Source organism: Xiphophorus maculatus, chromosome 6 (assembly GCF_002775205.1).
Source record: "Xiphophorus maculatus strain JP 163 A chromosome 6, X_maculatus-5.0-male, whole genome shotgun sequence".
NCBI classification, from domain to species: Eukaryota; Metazoa; Chordata; class Actinopteri; order Cyprinodontiformes; family Poeciliidae; genus Xiphophorus; species Xiphophorus maculatus.
In genome coordinates this window covers 688397-706038 of record NC_036448.1, presented here as the reverse complement: position 1 = coordinate 706038, position 17642 = coordinate 688397, and the positions used below count along the sequence as shown (strand labels likewise).

Genomic DNA, 17642 nt, shown 5'->3' with positions numbered 1-17642 from the left:
TTTCTGGTTTTAAAAGGTGTGTTCTCTTTACTTATAAAAATAACAGAAACATTCTCTGAGTTGACTTCATGCAAAACATTTAAACATAAAAGTTAATTTGTGGTAGAAAAACTGTTTCACTCATCACTCCTTCACCAAACAATCAGATCAACCACAGCAGAAGGCTGACTGACAAGGAGGAGGGGCTAAGCAAAACAAACAAATAAATAAACAACAATAGATCTACCATTCACATAATCTTGGATCTGTAACATTAATAATTTAGCAAAAAATAAATTAATCTAATTCTTAATAGGCTCCAAAATTCTACAAACTGGACTTAATTCCCCATCAGGACAGCGCCTTGGTCACAAACAGGTTAGAGGTTTTAAGGTCATAATGATGCCACAGAAATGGAAAATATGCAAACTGGAAATCTTTGAATTTAAGTTAATGTTAAGCTCATATTGCTGCCTATTTCAAACCTTGCTTTCTTTTGCTTACACATTTTAAAAATGTGCAAGATGTTTGATGGTTGTGCAGAACCATTGAAATTGTTTTTAGAGAGGTAAAAAGCATTTTTAATATATGCTATAGGTCAACTTTGAAGCTGCAAAATAACTATTTAGAGGGTATCATGAAAAACTTTTTTTTTTTTTTTAAGATTTATGTCAGCTGCTTGTGGAAAAGCTAAGGTGAAAATATTCTGTCAGTGGTTTATGTTATGTAACCGAAACAATTTTGAAAATGCAGTTTATCTGCAATTCAGGAAGTGTACATTTATGTTTTTAAATTGAAATCAGAAAAACAAAAAACTGTAATTCAAAGAAGATTTAGTTTAGCTCAGTTCTGTTTTTCTTTTCAGTTACAGATTTTAGATCTTCAGATTCAAATCTGCTTTTGTTAAGTTCAAGTCTCAGTCATTATTATTTTGACTTTCAGGTTGCTGGTTTGAACCCACAACCTATTATTGTGTCCTTGGGCAGGACACTTCACTGTGTGCTTGTGGTGGTCAGAGGTCCCAGTGGATCCAATTGAATCACAGCCTTTCTTCAGTCAGTGTGCCTCAAGGCGACTACAAAGTAGCTCACCACTATTAGTGTGTGAATATACAGTATGTGTGAATGACTGAATGTAGCATAAAGTGCTATAGAGTCCTCTGGACTACATACAGAGCTATACAAGTTCAGGCCTTTTACCATATTATTGTCCTATCAGCAGCCCAAACTGTCAAGAAGTGCGGTGTGGAAGGCGGTGAGGCAAACGCTGTAGAACCAGGTTCAAATGAAAATGAAGGCTTATTGTAGAGAATAGTCCACAAAAAGTCCAACAACCAGGCAGCACGGCAGAGCAGAAAACCAGGGCTCAGCACCGGTAGCAGCTGGAGGCAACAAATGGACAAACAATACTGACTGGATGCATTGACAAGGACTCAACAAGGAACACAGGTGGGGTTAAATACACAGAGGGTAATCAAGGAAACGAGACACACCAGGGAGCAATCAAGGGGTAAGACAGGACAACAGGGAGACGCGGAGACAGGAACTCAAAATAAATACACAGAAGAACTCAAATCAACACAGATCACAACACAAACACTTTGCATGATACACAAACATGCATCAGAATGCTCCACCTTCACTTACAGTTACACATTATCTGTCACCAGCAGAATGTGCTGAGGAAGAATATTTCAATTTGTAAAGATTGTCATTATCCACAGAGAAGGCTCACAGACGGAGACAAGATCAGAACCATGCTCAGGAATGGTACAAGCTGAGTCAATCAAGGAGGACCTCATCAAGAACGAGGGAGGTGTGCCATGTGAGAGGTCATAGCAGTGCTGAATATCTTCCAAAGTGAATAATCAGTAGGATTAAAGGAAGAGCTGAAACACATTCTGGAATTTCAGGTAGCAAAATAATATGCCCAGAATTAAAATGTAAAGTAGAAAATTTCTGAAGAAATTCAAAAGGTGCCTTCCAAAGCATGCGTGTCGGTGGGAACCTAGCGTTCTAATGATGCCAGTGTTCTGACTGTCTGTGCCAACCAAAGATCCGTCCTACTTTGTAGCAATACGTATACACACACCAACATAACATTGGTGTGTGTGTCTTACTCCGCAGATTTGTTATTGATACATAACAAATGTATGTATTTGTTATGTACATTCTACATAGTCTGTGGAAGTTTTCTTTCATTTGTTTTATTTTGTCAAAGATTATGGTAAGCTTAATTTAATGTATTTTATAACTGGCTTTTCTGCTCCATTACTTCATATATTAGTTTACATGACAGGTGGCTTGTAAACACATTAATAAACGTCTTTAGTTTGCTATCTGCAATATTGTTACAATATTGAATACTCTAAAGAACAAAGTCCTATTGTCCAATGAATTTCAGTGAAAAAAAGCAGTTTGAACAACTCATTCTAGTTCAGGAACCATAAGACCCGACCTGAAAGCTGTTTGAAGCATGTGCGAGGTCCATTTGTCTTCTTTGATAGTACCAAGATTCATATCAGTACCTCAATCACAGTAAAAGCACGGATGAAGGAGAGAGATGTGTGCTGCCCTCTCAAATTTTTGAGGATGGAATGAAAATGAATGACATGAGTCTGAGTTTTCCCTTCGACATCAGAACTCTCTGAAGCACTTTGATGGAAAACCCTGAGCCCTTGAGTCATTTTGAGAAGATTTTATGGAAGCAGACCGTCGGCACAATGTTATAAATAAATATCAGGCCAATAGAGCAATGTTTGTAGGTGTGAGAGCAAGTTAAAAATCTTAAGCTGTCAAAAATCCAGTGTGTCTCCCACTCTAGCAGGGCAGATATTCCACTTCCTTAGTTTCCTTAGTTTTAGGAAAAAATAAAACTTTGTTGAGCCTGGAGACAAGTTGTGAAAAAACATAAATAGTATTGGGATACTGTCTTCACTTCTCAACAAAGCACAGATGTCTCTACAAACTGAAAGTGGAATGCAGTTTTAAGATGAAGCAATGATGGCACAGCAAATCCTCAAAAAAGTGGATTTTCAGGATTTTAAAGACCAGACTTCATTGACTTGAATTGGGTTTTTGAGCAGTTTGTTGTTGTTGTTGTTTTCACCTATTTCATTGCGATAGTAACTCAAAACACTAACAGAATTCATAGCACCCGTCTCTAGATCGAGCCACACCTTTTGATATAAATATTGTTGGTGTAATATTTGGTGTAAGTCAGTGACTTCTGATATTTTGCCTGCAGTTAGTGCTTCGGTGTTTTTGGGCAAAGTTTTTCTCTTATTATGTCGCCATTGTAAGTCAAATGGCAACAGAATTATTACACTTCATTACACATAATTTCATTTATTAATTACTTTGTTTTGATTTATTTTAATGTGCAGGTTAGTAGGTTTGCTACCAACATTTCATCTAAATTTCATCTCAATAGAAATGTTAGAAATAAATTTACTGAGGGAAAACATTGACATTTTCAAAACAGATCTTGCCAACTGTAGATTAACATGATTTTATCGTAACTTTTACAGGATAACATATAAATAAAACCTGAGGCAAAACTTCTACATTTTTAAGGACTAACTTGTGACTATTACTGTTCTGACAAGCATCATCACATCAAATCAAATTTTATATGTGTAGCACATTTTGTAATTGCCTTTATGTGGTTCTACAGATTCAGGTCAAAGTCCATCACTGATGTCTAGTTTCTAGCTGTAATAACTGAAGCTGTGCATTGACTCTAGATCGTTCCTCTTTAGGTTCAAATATAAGAACTTTGGTTTTGTTTCTGTTCAGCTGGAGAAAGGTTTGGCACATCCACACATTTATCTGTTCTAAGCATCTGTTCAGTGATTGGATGAGGTCAAAGGTCACCTGGTGACATTGTAATATAGAGCTGTGTATCATCCACATACTTATGGTAGCTAATATTATTTCCTGTTGTAACCTGAACATATAGATATTGAATAAGAGAGGTCCTAGGATTGAACATTGGGGTACACCACATGACTTCTATCCGCTTCGATGAGAAGTATCCTGTTCAAACAAAAAAATCCCTGTTCTTTAAGATTTGAACTAGTTGTGACGGACTGGAGAGTCCTACCCTTCTCTCCAGTCGTTCCAATAATATGTCATGATCAGCAGTGTCAAAAGCCGCACTGAGGTCCAACATAACCAGCACTGTGGTTCTTCCACCATCTGTCATGTGATTCATGCCACTGTCTACCTTTTTATGTAAGCACTATTAAAAGACAGGCATCAGACATACCTATTAAAAATAGTGAAAGTATTCCTTTAAAGCAGGGGTCTCAAACTCCAGTCCTCGAGGGCCGCAGTCCTACAGGTTTTACATGTGCCACAGGTACAAAACACTGGAATGAAATGACTTAATTACCTCCTCCTTGTGTAGATCAGTTCTCCCAGCCTTGCTAATGACCTAATTATTCTATTCAGGTGTGGTGCAGCAGAGGCACATCTAAAAGTTGCAGGACTGCGGCCCTCGAGGACTGAAGTTTGAGACACCTGCTTTAAAGCGTGTGTATAGAGTCAGATAGTATCTTCAGCTATTTACTGTTAAGGTTTCTTTATGAAGTTTTAGAGGTGCAAAGATAAACATTTTCTTTCTTTCTTTTTTTTTTTGGCCATGAGACAAACGTACGTTTTTTCTATGGGAAATGACTCGACATTGCAACAAAACGTCGCCACTGAAATAATTCTGATTAATATCTACTCATCAGAAAAACTTTCATTTATAGCTTAGCTAGACTCGCCATCTAGTGTTAGAATTGCAGAATGCATCCCTGTGATGCGGCCCTCTGATTGGCTTCAACATTTTCAGCTGATCTTAATAACTGCAGAGTTGGCTGATTACCGTACTTTAAATTTAGAAGTTAGTAAGAGTATTATTGAAGTAGCAAAAGAAGCAATCCCAAAAGGTAAAGGGATTAAAAAGAAAAGAATAGTCCCCTGGTGGAATATAGAATGTACAATGGCAATTAAAGCAAGGAATAAGGCTTTTAAAACACTTAAAAAAGATGTCAGTTTCCAAAACCTAATTAGTTATAAGAGGAAACAAGCAGAAGTCAGGAGGAAGATTAGAAATGCGAAAAAGTTTTATTGGAGTAAATATTGTGAATCATTAGGAAAAACTACAGCATTAGATAGAGTATGGAATACAATTAAGAAAATGTCAGGAATGTCAAAGGAATATAATTTCTCAATACTGAAGAATAATGGAAATATGATTATAGAAGATAAAGATAAGGTAGAATTATTAGTAAAAGTTTTAGCTAAAGTGCATAGTAATGAAAATCTTAGTGAAGGAAGAGAATTAACGATGAGAAAATATAATGAAAGGATAAATGAGGAAATGGTTGATAATGATACTATAAATATGAAGTTTTCAATGACAGAATTAAAAAAAGCATTAAAGAATACAAAAAATTCAACACCAGGGGAGGACCAAATAAATTATGTTATGCTTAAAAACTTGAATGAAAGGAGTAAATTAGTTTTACTAAAACTATATAATAAAATATGGGAAGAAGGAACTTTGCCAGATAAGTGGAAAGAATCAATTATTATTCCTATATGTAAACCAGGTAAGGATCCTCAGTTAACTGAAAGTTACAGGCCAATAGCGTTAACATCTTGTGACGGAAAAGTAATGGAGAGAATGGTGAATAATAGGTTAATTTACTTCTTAGAATCAAGAGGAAAAATAAAATATCAATATGGCTTCAGGAAAGGAAGAAGTACAACAGATCCTATGGTACAGCTTGAACATGAAATCAGTAAAGCACAGGTGAATAAAGAGGTTTTAATGGCAGTGTTCTTGGATATTGAGAAGGCATATGACATGTTATGGAAGGAAGGTTTACTGATTAAAATTAGACAAATAGGGCTAAGAGGTAAAATTTATAATTGGATTAAAGATTTTTTAACTGATAGAAATATAAGAGTTAAAATAGGAAATGAAGTAAGTTCAAAATATTTAACAGAAAATGGCACTCCTCAAGGTAGTATTATAAGTCCAATGTTATTTATAATAATGATTAATGATATTTTTAGTAAAATCGAAGGTAAGTTTGGAATGACTTTATTTGCGGATGATGGTCTTATTTGGAAACGGGGAAGAAATATAAAATTTATAAATGATAAAATGCAAGAAGCGTTAGGTAAGGTAGAAGATTGGGCGCTAGAATGGGGATTTCGAATTTCAAGTTCAAAATCTAAATTTGTTAACTTTACTAATAGGAAGGTAGGCACTAATATAAAATTAAAAATGTATGATAAAGAAGTAGAAAGGGTAGATAAATTCAAATATTTAGGTTTATGGTTTGATAAAAAGCTTACATGGAAAATACATATTAGTAAAATGTCAAGAAAATCCGAGCTCATCCCGCTTCCCCATGCTGGAGATTTTAGTTTAACAGTAATAATAAATAAAGTTATCTTTAAAATGAATCACTCAAGTGACATCAAGGCCCAACAGTAGACTTAAGTGTCAATAAAATAAATCTGGTTGTGTGTGTGTTGTTTTTGTCTCATGCAAACTTTGCTTTAATTCTACTTTTCTCTATCTAATCATAAGAAATCATAGTCAGTCAGAGAGAGTCATTAAACAGGAAAAGCAGGTTTCCTGGAAAAAGAGGAAGTTTCCAGCCTGCAGATTTATAAAAAATAGCTGAGACTATTCCTTATTTTAAATCATGAAAGTTTAAAGAATGAAATCTAAACATTTTGGTAATTTGATAAGATTCAAAGTAAAATACTTATATTAATATTGGTTTACTTGTAATAATATTTACACGAACATTTGTGGGAACACTTACAAGAAAAACAAGTAACTGTAACTTTAGTATTAAATAATTAGAATCATGGATTATTCTTGGTTTCTTTTCAGAAAAACATCTGTAATAACTCGCATTAAGATTATAATAAGTATAATTAATAAGTTATGGTTATAAAATCATAAATGAATGATAAATCAGAGAAGCTGAAGAAAATAAATGTGATATAAGTTATGGTTATAAAATTATAAATGAATGCTAAATCAGAGAAGCTAAAGAAAATAAATGTGATATAAATGTGATTTTGACATTGAACTTGAAATGGTGTAAGAAGGTGTAACTGCAATTAAACATCACTGATATGTTGGAGGTGGATGGTAGGTGAAAGGTGAACGGTTAAGGGAAAAAGAGGAACTAACAGGAGAGCAGAGATGATCAACGCCTTATTTAGGTGAAAGGTTGTGCAGACAACGGACATAGGAGGTTGAGCAACCCTGAGACATTAGCACAGACATTAGGACATAATGTCTGTAAGACAGTGATGGATATGAGATCATCTGTCTAAGCAGACAGCCAATGAAAACGCACCAAAAGGTGGATAAACCCTATAAAAGGTGGGTGCAAAAGAGGAACTGTTCGTTGGATCCTCCGGGCAGCTTCGAGCCAAGATCGAGATGGACAAAGAACTCTGCAGCTGAAGAAGAGCCGGGGCCACAGAGCCGAAGACTGTCCTGCCATGGGGACCAACCCGTCAGGCCCACAACCTGTGGCTTCGAATCGCACTTCTCTCATCGGCTGGGTTCAGACCCCAAAGACAAAGATGAAGACAAAGACAAAGGCAAAGACAAAGAAGAAGAACTGCTGCCTTTTTTCCTGCCAGCACCAAGTCCTGTGTGACCTCACCATCCACGCGGAGAGGAGGCTCATCAGACCTGCGGAGATCCCTGCCTTCATCGATCGGCGTCTTCCTCCTGCTGCAACATCTTCATCATCATCGAGCCAGGTCTGGGGATCGAAACGCCAAACTCCGTCCGTCTCTCTCAAAGGTTCCCTTTTTTAGTTCTCAGTGTCAGCAGTAGGGAAAGATAGACTAGATGATTGATTTTACTTATTTGATTATTTCTGATACTGAATTAAGCTGTACTGACCCTTGCAAAAATGCCTTACTAATAAAATATTTAGCATAAAGAAAATCTAAAAGATGTTGTGGACATTCAGTTAATGAGTCACCTTAAAGTTCTTTGATGGTTGTAAAATAGCTGTGATGTTTGATTCTGAAGAGGAAGAAGTGGAAAATGTTTTTAGGTTGCTGGTAGCCCAAATGTAAAACAACATCCTTGGGACTCGCCCGAGTCACTAAAACCTACCTGGTTCAATAACAAATGCAAGTTGTAAAATAGAGAACGAGCGACCGTTAACAGGTGTGCTCTGTGAAACTAGTTGGCTGTAGGCTGCTCAGTCTGGCTAATTCACAGGGGGAAGAAGGGTGGGACACCTGGATGTAGACCGTCAGAAACTAGGCGAATCGTTTCTCGAAACCAGCTTAAACAGAGTTTACTTCAGTTCTGGACAGGGTAAATCCCAGCAGATTTAGGAAACTCAATTAACCCGTTAGAAGGAGAGCTGGTAGCACATCTCCCCTCTCAGAAGAGGAAGTACGAGAGTGAGAGAGTAGAGACAGAAAGGAGGGGGGGGGGTGTTGCGCAACAACAAAAATAATAGAGAGAAGTAAAAAAATATTAAATATCATGAGGTGTTTAAGAGGTAAAGAATGGGGAGCAGGTAGGAAAACTTTGAAGATATTATATATTGGACTTATTAGATCGGTAATAGATTATGGATGTGTGGTATATAATTCTGCCTCAAGTAACTTATTAAAAGAAATAGATAAAATACAGTATCAAGCGTTAAGAATTTGCTGTGGGGCAATGAAGACAACACCAGTGTCAGCACTACAGGTAGAAATGGGGGAAATGCCATTGGAGTTAAGAAGGAAACAATTAGGAGTAGGGTTTTGGGCAAACGTAAAAGGGCATAAAAAAGTTATCCTATAAATAATATATTACAACCATGCCAAGAAAGTGTTAAGAATGTAAATGTAAATAGTTTTGGATGGATAATAAATAAAGAAATAAAGGAAATAGGATTAAATCAATGTTTAATTAGCCCGGTGGTGGATTTTTCATGTAATCCACCTTGGATACAAAAAGAGATGAAAGTTGATTTAACATTGTTGGACGAAGGAAGACAAACAGTAGAAGGAGAGGTGGAAAGATACATAAGAAGGGAATATGGAGAATACTTACAAATATACACAGATGCATCAAAAATGGTAAATGATAGAGTAGGGATAGCATTTATAATTCCAGATTTAAACATCATGGAAAATAAAAGATTAACGGATAGTTTGAATGTATACACAGGAGAGTTACTGGCTATTTCAATGGCGTTAAAATGGAGTGAAGAATTAAGGGAAAAGAAAGTGTTAATTTGTTCTGATTCGAGTAGTGCATTAATAAGTATTATGGAACAAGAGTCGGAAGCAAGACAAGACATTCTGATAGATATAAATAAATCAATACATAAAATGGGAATAAATTGATCTACTGTTAAATTTATTTGGATTCCAGCTCATACCGGAATAGTTGGAAATGAATTAGCAGATACATTTGCAAAGAGTGCGAGTAAGAGAAATGAAATTGAATTGGAAGTTAAGTATAGTAAAAATGAGATAAGGAGTATAAGTAAAATATTTTACAAGAAGAAGTGGCAGGAACAATGGGAGGGTGAAAAGAAGGCAAGGTTTTATTATAGTATTCAAAAAAAAAGTGGGGGAATGTAGAAAGGAAAATAGGAATAAACAAGAGGAAGATATTATATCTAGGTTAAGATTTGGACATGTAGGGTTAAATAGTACTTTGAAAATAATAAATAAACATAGTACGGGGTTATGTAATTTTTGTGGAAAGTTGGAAACAGTTATACATATTTTTATGGAATGTAATAAATATAATCTAGAAAGAGAGGAATTAGTAGAAGAGTTAAATAAGAATAAAGTTAAATTAAATATTAGAGATCTGCTACAAAAATCATCTGGAGATGTGGTTTTTAATTCCGTGTTTAGGTTTCTTAGAAAAACAGGTCTAATAGGGAGATTATAGGGATTAGACATCTGGTTCATACTCCAGTCCAGAAGGTGGCGGTAATGCACCTGAAAGTTGTTTGCCAACCGCCATAAAACAAAAAGAAGAAGAAGAAGAAGAAGATTACCGTACTTATTGTCAGGTGTGTCAGCTGTGATGTTTCACTGACTGGCTGCACTGCAAGTGGATACTTTGTCCGGCTTTCAGCAAGGTACAGGAATTCTTTCTCTTTGTTCATATTACTGTTTTTTTTTTTTTTAGTTTATATCTTGTATTAGTGTGAGACCTCTGAGGAGGGTTTTATTTCAGAGTGTGAACTTTTCATCTTTAATCATACCGCATTCTCACAGAAAAACACTATTTTAGGGAATTTTTTCATATACAATTGTAAGTTCATGTTTATCTTTGCAGCAACATTTGTCTGTACAAAATGAACCAAACAATATACGTATATCTTTGCCTGGCATGGAAGATGGATTTCAAGGCTTTTATGTTGAATTATTTAACTTTAAACAGGTAAACTTTCAATTGTTAAACTTAATGTCTAACAAATTAAAAAACACAATATTTTGGTGAAGCGAAAAGTTCTAACTTATGAAGTCAGTCTATGTTTGCTAAATGGGCTGGTATAAACCTCACTCAAGCTTGGTTGTTTTAAAATGTTTTTCTCTCTCCCAGGAGTATTCTTCTTTGCTTTGAGACCTTGTTGGGTATGTAATGATGCTCTATATCAGGGGTCTCAAACTCCAGTCCTCGAGGGCCGCAGTCCTGCAACTTTTAGATGTGCCTCAGCTGCACCACACCTGAACAGAATAATTAGGTCATTAAGGCTCTGGAGAACTGATCTACACAAGGAGGAGGTAACTAAGTCATTTCATTCCAGTGTTTTGTACCTGTGGCACATCTAAAAACTGCAGGACTGCAGCCCTCGAGGCCTGGAGTTTGAGACCCCTGCTCTATATGATGAATGATGGAATTTATTTTTAATTTGCTAGAACAGTGTTGCACAACTAACTCCACTTTCCTAATTCTGTAGTCTGAATATGGCAGCGATTAACAGACCACTTCCAACTCATTGTGAACCTGATGGAAGGAACCCCAGCAGTGGTGTGGCATCGTTGGCACAGCAGGATCCAGGTCCACAAAGTGCTGCTCAGGATCTGGGATTTCCCCCACATGCCCAACATCCCATCTTTGCCCATCCTGTCTTGTACATTCCTGCACCACTTCCACCCCCTTTACTTCAATACCAGTGGCTGATACCCTTCTCCTATAACCCCTCTGCTCACTTCCCAAGCATGGGTGAGTAATGAGTTCTTGTTTTAGCAAGTGTGTGTGGTTTAGAAGTTAGATTTAGTCTCAGATTTACATAAATGATCCTAACCCATAAATTTCAAAAAGCTACTTTATTCCTTCTATTTTACAGCAAAATATTTTTGTGAAAAAAACCCAAACTTTTTTTATCTTCTAGGCTATGGTATGATTGCACCACCTCCCCCACTACTCCAACCCCCTTACATGGAGACTCCAGGATATATTCTCCCTCATGTTCAACCAGTTGACTACAGGCGCTTGCACCACCCACAGTTACACACTCAAGATGCATCCCATCAGAACCCTAATCAGATGCGAAGAATTCGCCCAAATCATTTTATCCCTGTAAGAAAAACTGTGAATTCTGAAGTTCAAACTGAGCCTGCACAAAGAGGCATGCATGGGTATGACATGGGCTCAGATTCTTGGAGGGAAAGTCGTTCAAATTCTCCATGCTCCCCAGCCTTACGTTCCCCCAAGCAAGCCTTAACTGAGGTGGTAGTCTGCAAGTTGCCCAGCAGAGAAGAAAAAGACTTGCAAGTGAATGAGCCCGTCGCAAGTACCACCGTCATAACAGACTTTCACAGACAACCTGTTTCATCAACTGCTGTTGAATCATCTGGAAGCACAAGGCAAGACACACAAATTAATACTGACCAAGAGCCTATCCCTGACTTGCTTTCTAAAGATGGGGATTTCAATATGAGGATAAGGTCTCCAGATGGTTTACTTCCAGTGTCTAGCTCATCTCAGAAAGACGATGCTGTCCTTAAAGAAAGGCGCATCTCTGTTCCTGACATGTTGATGAACCGTGGCGGTGGAACACCACAAACAGCGCTGCTGAAAACGACAGATGTGGAGCTGTCCTATACTGATATTTGGATGACATCTCAGCATGATGTTGAGCTCAACAAACCTTTATCCCACAATTCCAGAGAAACAAACATTGGTTCTGTTAAAGGACTTGGCACTGGTATTGATGAAGGTATGACAAGTCCAAAAGTTAGTGAAGTGCTCTTCAGAAGCCTTCGACTCCCTTATTCTACAATGGATGCATTCCTGGAGTCTAGTACACATGAGGAGCCTGTAGAAGTAAGCTTTTCAGAAAGACATTCATTAACCTTCATAGATGATGTGCAAAATTTCTCCTCCAACAACTCTGAAACTGAGGTGCAAGAAAATTACAATAGGACATATCTACATAAGATCTCAGATGTTGCACCTCATATGTCTGCTAGTAGCTGTCGGGTGAAGAGAAAATCCAATGAATCCATTTGGTCTGTGGAGTTTCTGCCTGCCTATGTCCCTACTAGAGAGTGGCTGTTACAAAATGGCATGTTGGAGCAAAGTTATGGCAAAGTTAATGAAGAGACAGAGGAAGCTGAAAATGCTGGACTCTTCAACCAAAATGACAACCTCATGAATGAAGAAAAGAGAGGGCACAGCTTATTGACCTGTGTCTCTGTTCAAGTACCAGAAAACTGTCTTTGTTCCAGTATTCAAGAAGAGGAGCATAGTCCTGTGAGAGAGACAGGAACAGAAATGAAAGGGGATGTATCTGGATCTATAAAACCAGAACAAAGTCAAAACTTGCTTCACTCAAAAAAGAATGTCTCGTCTCCTTCCTCAGCTCTTCCAAGAAAAGCCGCATCTACTCCGACTGAAAGGGATGAGGCTGAAAATAGGTCTTCTGAACCTGAGGATGGTCAAAGCCCAAACCAGAACACCCTGATTGAGCTGCAGCAGAAAAGCCTTTCATCCTCTGAAGAAATATCCCTCGATTCTGCAGCAGAGGAAATTTCCTCATCAGCCATCCAGCTGATTTCCCAGAATGCAGTGGACATCAAAGATGATGAAGTTCAGATTATAGTTCAAAATGTAGCTGAAGTGTCTCTATCAAAGGGAACTTTGGTGGACTGTGGTGTCCAATGTGATGAATTCCATGAGCAACTTTGTTTATGTGGGGAGCTGAAGAATACTGAAACAAACGGAAGACATCATTTTAAATCTTCAGGTAGTGCTTTTCTTATTTAGTAATGAACGTTTACTTTGACTTATCCATAATATATTGATTACTGAAACTTGAGTGTTATCTTGTAGATATAAAAAAGGCAATTGATGGCAGAACTGGACAGCAGAGAAAGAATGGGCAATGGAGGGGGACAGGTCAAGGTAATGCAACCTCATTTGGTTCCATCAGGTGTAATATGTTCCTCATAATCTTACAAATATCAGTCATAGCACAGTTGATCAATCAAAAATACTTGCGTGTTGTAACTCTTACTGTTGGGTGTATTCAGTCATTGTAGATGATTCTTTGAAGAAGAGCTATGTTTGTACAGCAGGACTGCACTCTTAGTTCACTCTCATTAAGTGGATTCTCAGTGTTCATTATGTTCATGTTATGAAGCTTAATCTCCAGGAAAGCCAGAGCACAACCAGCTTTCTTTATCAACTTGTTCAACATTAAATTTTTTTAAGTGGATTATGTCCCTTTAAATGGACAGAAGGTTTTGCTCCCTGATATTCTTTTGAACAGTTTTTTATCCCACAGAGCGACAGTTTAACCATCAGGAAGCTCATAGTGGATACTCTAGAGGAGGGAAAACAAAAGGTGAGGATCTTGTTTTCCTCTATTGTTTGACATGGAGTTGTTTCTTGACGTCTGTATTTGACAGCGAGGACTTGTTTAATATTTTGCTTTTGCAGGTGGAAGAAAACCACGGTATTAACTGACCAGCCTCAAGACAATAGTTGGTTTTTAAAACAATTTGTTCAAACTTGAAATGAAACATGTTTTTGTACCTTTCTACTGAGTGTGTTTTGCTGTATATTAAGTAAATAAAGTTGAAATGAAGAATTCTTTGCATCATTGTCACCAGAACCTTCTTTATCAGGTTGTTGAGCTTTTTTTAGGTCCTTGGCTCTGATGCTGCTGAAACAGATGAGATGACGTTCTTAACAACAGACTTATAGAAGATTTGCAGCATCTTGCTGCAAACCTTGAAAGATCTTAGCTTCCCCGATGAGTTCAGGCTGCTCTGTCCCTTATTATACCTGGCTTCGCTGTTGCATTTCCAGTCTGTTGTCTAGATGAACACTGAGATATTTATATTCCACCACCTCCACTTCTCCCATGATGGAAATAGGGTTTTATCTAAATCTGCTGCCTGCTTTGTCTACAGGACATTGGGTTTGTTGAGGCAGGTATATAATGGTGTGTGAGCTACATTGGCAGAATAAAGCAGTAAAGAGATTTGTAGGACATAGATGTGCAACTTAATGTGGATCAAAGCACAAGGTTTTGCATGTCTGCCTTAAAGTAAAAATCTCCAATAAATGGATATTTAGAGGTTGACAGCTTATGTTATTGGCTTGGAAAATTCTTTTTAGCAACACAATTCATAAATATTTGGGTACAATTTTTGTTTTCAAATAAAGTCCTAGTTATGATCTAACTAAAAATAAAACCAAGGTGTGGTAAGCCAAATACTTTCTTACCATATTGTCAAAGGATTTTAACTTGTTTCCACCTGTATCAACTGTCTGTGCTGATGAGTTATATTTCTACCATTCAGAATGCAGTTGGGGGTCTGCACAAAAACAATGTATGGGGCTGTAAATTGCCCTGGGCCACACTTTGGACATCTCTGCTGTTCAGTAGACTACTGACATTTGAAGTCCATTTTTTTGGTTGGTTTTATATGATGCATTTTAACTGCATACTGATCATATCTGGAGTTTGCCATACTGTATATCAAATCATCATTACAGTTACTTGAGGTCTATGTTGTTGTTGCATCTTAATGTACTTAATATTGATTAATTATCCTACAGACAATTTATTTCTCAGTACCAAGATTTTTCAATCATTATGCCTGGATTTTATTGAAGGATGTAAGGACATTAGCTTCAAATCAGTTTGTGTTTTTAGGTACAAGTCTTTGGATCCCAGCCAGGAACAAAGACTTGTATGTCAACAGCAAAGGAAAGGATCAAGGAGACATGAGAAGAGGATCTTTGGGCCAGTACACGTTTTATAAAAGTTACATACTGCAGCATTTTTAGACGCAAGTACTTACTTTAACTCAAGTAAAAATCTTGAGTGGTACATTTACTTTTACTAGAGTACATTTTTGTCTGTTTATTTGTAATTTTGCTTGTATACAGTGTTTGAGCACTTTCATTATCACTGTTAGTACGTATATCTGTACAGCAGGGAGAGCTGCCGAACACAGTTTGAAGAGGTGCAACTATTGTTATCTGGAAGACTTAAAAAAATAAAATTACAAACTCCTATAAATCAAATCAAATTTTATTTGTATAGCACATTTCAGCAGCATTTCAAAGTGCTTTACATCATAACAAACACAGAAACACAAAGTCAACAAGTGGGTTCTTGCTTTTGCATCCATAAAAGGTTTACAGGTTACACTCCTACTGTGTTATATGGAACGAAATACCTATTGGTATTTTTATTCCCACTCACTCTCACAATCATGTAGTTTTAAACAATGTAAACAGCCTTTCAACGGGCTTCCAGCACGAGGCTCCGTACACCTCTTTCACGGAATTTCGAACAAGGACTCCACCGTCCCTCACGGATTTTTGTGCAATTCTATAGTATAAGAATTTTCTCATCAGCTTCACACAGCACAAATAATTTTGCACCAAAAATACTTTCACACTAAATGTCAAAATGTATTAGTTGATGTGGTGTGATTGGCTGATTTGCGTTGTAACAATGTTTCATTCATCAAAACATGTATATTCAGCATCTCAATATCCAAGATATCAGATCTGGAATATCAGTAGAAGTTATCTTCACAACCTTTAAAGATAAGTTAGAATAACCAGGAAAGTAAAGAAAAATGCTCTATTAAGAACTAGACATACAAGTCTAAATTACAGATTATATTTGATAATCAACCATTAAAACACGTTTTACTGTTTTTTACAAAGTATAATGATGAACCAGTTTATGTTTGTTAGTCACCTTTGCAGGATAAACAAGCATTACCAGTGTCTAACCATCTGTCTTTACATTTTCAAGACAAACCGGATTGATCAAAAGAAAATTATTTTTCTTTTCTTGCTTAATCTTCAGTTACACAGTCCAGCAGAAGTTGTTCATAAGCTGACAGAGGATCAGGCTATTGAGGAAGAAAGGTGGGGCAAGGGAAAGAAGATTGGTGCCCTGGTGGACATCAGAATGTACTGAGGTTATCAAGAAACAAAATAAAGCTTTCAAATTATTAAAAAAGATATCACAACTTCCAGAATCTGAATGAATACAAGAAATTGCAAGCAAATGTAAGAAGAATTATTAAAAATGCAAAAACAGATTGTTGGAGGAGTTTTTGTAATTCAGTAGGGAGGGAGACAGATATTTCTAAGGTCTGGGCAACAATTAAAAGGATGAATGAGATTAAAAGAGTGACTGGATATCCAATATTAAATGATGGAGAAATAACAGCAACTACTGACAGAGAAAAGGCAAAAATGTTGGTAAATAATTTAGTTAAAATTCATAGTTCTGAAAATATTAGTGAAGGGAAAATAGGAAGAGAAAAGACCATTTTAGAGAACAAGGAATTATTACAGCAAATGGGAGATACAAATGATCCATTGAATATGTTGTTTACAATAACAGAACTGAATAGGGCACTTAAAAAATATAAGTTGTAAAAGTTGTATTCATAAGGGAAAGAATTATAAAGGGTTGACTGTTTTTGATAAGAAACTAACTTAGGAAAATCATATAGAACATATTACGGAGAAAAGTAAAAAGGTTCTTAATATTATGAGGTGTTTAGCAGGTTGGCATGGGGTGCAGGTTTTCAATCACTTAAAAATGTTTGTGTCTCTAATTCGGTCAAGGATAGATTATGGGAGTGTGGTGTATGGTTCAGCGGCTAAAACTAGATTTAAAAATTAGATGTTATTCAAGCTAGAGCATTGAGAATTTGTTTAGGGGCAATTAAATCGACTCCAGTATGTGCTTTACAAGTAGAATCAGGAGAAATGCCATTATGTATCAGAAGACAACAGATAGTGGTTAATTATTGGATACATTTAAAAGGACATACTGAAGATCATCCAGTTAAGAAAGTATTAGAAAATTGTTGGGAAAGAGGAAAGGAACAAATGATAGTTTTGGGTGGGTTGAGGATGACAGAGCAAAAACATTTTATGTATATAACAAAGAATTTAGTCCAACAGTATTGTGGCCTTTGAGACCTACATGGACATGGAAATATATTAATATAGACAGATCACTATCAAATATTAAGGAAAGAAATATAATAGATATCTGCCAAGAATTTTATAATCAAATACAGAATAAATATAATGATTATTTGCAAATTTATACTGATGGTTCGAAAAAACCCAAAAATGAAGCGACTGGTATA

At 36.5% G+C, this 17642-nt stretch overlaps 1 protein-coding gene across 1 annotated transcript; it reads left to right on the top strand.

Annotated features, from left to right (window-relative positions):
• The first annotated feature begins 9872 nt into the window (after positions 1-9872).
• Positions 9873-14083, top strand: LOC111608834. The gene is made up of 7 exons (XM_023335127.1): positions 9873-10126; positions 10594-10625; positions 10952-11217; positions 11387-13243; positions 13330-13401; positions 13784-13843; positions 13939-14083. The coding sequence occupies exons 3-7, from the start codon at positions 10959-10961 to the stop codon at positions 13959-13961; spliced, it is 2271 nt and encodes a 756-aa protein (XP_023190895.1). The 5' UTR covers positions 9873-10126; positions 10594-10625; positions 10952-10958; the 3' UTR covers positions 13962-14083.
• Positions 14084-17642: the final 3559 nt, after the last annotated feature.